This window comes from Haplochromis burtoni, unplaced genomic scaffold (assembly GCF_018398535.1).
Source record: "Haplochromis burtoni strain Fernald_Lab_line unplaced genomic scaffold, NCSU_Asbu1 Contig_15, whole genome shotgun sequence".
NCBI classification, from domain to species: domain Eukaryota; kingdom Metazoa; phylum Chordata; class Actinopteri; order Cichliformes; family Cichlidae; genus Haplochromis; species Haplochromis burtoni.
The window spans coordinates 2726823-2729159 of NW_024582376.1; the positions used below are offsets into that span (position 1 = coordinate 2726823).

The 2337-nt window shown below is 40.0% G+C and overlaps 1 protein-coding gene across 3 annotated transcripts in view; it reads left to right on the plus strand.

The window, feature by feature from the left end:
- foxn1 (forkhead box N1) overlaps window positions 1-2337 on the plus strand; it is a 21425-nt gene that overhangs the window by 3364 nt on the left and 15724 nt on the right. Inside the window, exon 1 of one of the 3 annotated variants that reach the window (XM_042218128.1) lies at window positions 944-1243. The exons of 1 other annotated variant lie outside the window; for it this stretch is intronic. In XM_042218128.1, the coding sequence (XP_042074062.1) occupies window positions 1233-1243 (11 nt within the window). In that variant the 5' untranslated portion in view covers window positions 944-1232. Of the gene's footprint in view, window positions 1-943; window positions 1244-2337 lie in introns of those variants that run through there. One more of the 3 variants, XM_042218129.1, reaches the window with a different exon arrangement.

The following is a 2337-nucleotide window of genomic DNA, read 5'->3' on the forward strand; positions in this document are numbered from 1 at the left end:
TGCTCCCTTATTACAGCACAGCTCTGCTTTGAGCTGAAAAGCAAAGTTAGCAGGTTAATAATGCTAACACGTTTAGCAAATTTCCATTTTTATGTTGATCATTTTGGGGTCTTTTTTTAATTTCCAGGAATGACTTTAGTTTTTGCAGATAAAAGATAAAAAAGAAAGTTAAAAAAAAAATAATTTATGAGGTAGCAAGCCAGCCGACAGCTGCTAAATAAAGATCAGGAAGCAATTTAACAAGTACATGCCCGTCAACAGCGTGTCAGTAGAGATATTTATCTATTTAAGGTACATACCATTTTGCCATATCTGCTATTAGCGAGTCTGTGGTGACATGGAGGGGACGGTCAGAGAAGAAACAGACATGAAAATGTCATCCTTTTAATTTATTATTTATCCCATTCATTTTCATAATGGCTTACATAGCTTAGAGGCTGATCACTGACCTGATCAAACAAGTAAACTGGATGTGCAAGTTAGTGTGCATTTGTTTTTCTGTAGGATTTTTATTTGCATATAGCAGAGAGTAAATTATATGCAAAAGCCCTCAAAGAAAACAACATTCACTCACCTGTCATTATTATGGATCTGGCTTACGTGTTATGTAATTCTAAAGATATAAGTCAAGTTCAAAACCGTACAAACTGTGCTCCGACTTGCTGTCAGAGGCATTGTTTTGTTGCTCCAGCTCTAGAAAACATGATATTGCAACTGAGAACACTCGAGCACCGGAGCAATTATTTTCCAGAAGACATTGAGACTTTGACTGAAGAGCCCCCCAGAATCTGTTCCCACATTACTCCCTCCTCAAGATCTTCATCTTTGGCAGAAAAGGCCTTGGGCACTATCTTCACTCTGCAGAGGCGTTGCATTGTAACACAAGAGTTTATTCAGTCTGTAACTAATCCTCAGTCTTTCTGTCACTCGGCCTCAACCCTCTCACTGAGGACAGGGTTTGTTCAAGGTATAGCTACGAGCTAAGGCTGCTGTTGTTCCTGGTTCATTGGGAGGATAGGATAGGAATCTACCTGTATTGACATACCTTTACTCCCTCTCTCACATTCTTCGGTAAATATCTACCTCAGTTTCTTTTCAAACTTAACAGCTGATTTTTAAACACTAGGTTCCTAAAAATATCAGGGATCTTAAAATGTACGTGGGAGCTGCCTGGTGGTCCTAAGATCAGTTTGACTTCAGATTCTGCAGACCGTAAGAAACAACTGGTGGATATGTCCACGAGGTATGACATTTACTGTTACTGGTTACATCAGAAACTAACATTTCCAGAATGACTGCTTCTGTTGCTAGTGAAAAGAAGCAGTGGCGCGTTTGTGTTCTTGCAGGCTTCAAATGCACAAACGGTGTTGCCTGCATTCACCTGTGCACATGTTTGTTTGAACACTCAATAGTTAAATGAAAACAGATCATAGTGAAGGCAGCCTTTGCCATGGGCAAGCTCAGAAAGCAGGGCAAGATGCCCGTTCTGTGCTGTATCTTATGTCCCGTACAGACAGCCAAACATTCAGAGAAAAGACTGATGGAAGGAGGAAGAGAGGGCTGCCAGCTGCCAGTGACTGCACCAAGTAGATCTTTTGAAACCTGTTCCAGCAGGTTTTTCTTTCTTATTGCTGGGCTAGCTTGGACGAGTGCCACACACACACACACACACACACACACACACACACACACACACACACACACCTAACCTGTCTGACACAGTAGCATCTGGCGTCTTTATGCTGCTGCCTCTCTCCTGAGACAGACACACACACACATACTCTTTACTACTGCAGCAGCAACATGTCACAGGATCATAATTTACCTGCAGTTTAATAACTGACACAGGAAGTCATTTAGTTAAGGAAATCCCAGAAAGTTGAATCTCCCGCTGAAAACGCTATGCCCAGATAGGGACATTGAACTTTCTGCGACAAAGTTAAAGTGTAGTTAAGGCACATTCACAGCTAAATGCAATTAAGTTTTATTGCCGCTACAAAAAAATCCAAATATGAGTTTTACATTTTTATCATATCATTGGACTTTATAGACTTTTTGCTGCTGTACATATTTTAATCTATTTAAAACAGTTTTATATTTAAGTAAAAAATTTTCTCCCGTGTTGAGCCAGTGCTGGCTGTATATTGAATGACAATAAAAAGTCTGTCAGTCATAACTGAGTCGTTGAGGATGTACATTGTGTTTTGTTTGTTTAGGTGTATAATCTTTTGTGTCTTGAGGTCAAAGAAGAAAGCAGTCACTGCTGGGAAGTTATAGTATGAAATAGGGCTGGGCGATATGACCCAAAATTCCTATCTCGATATTTTTTAGCTGGAT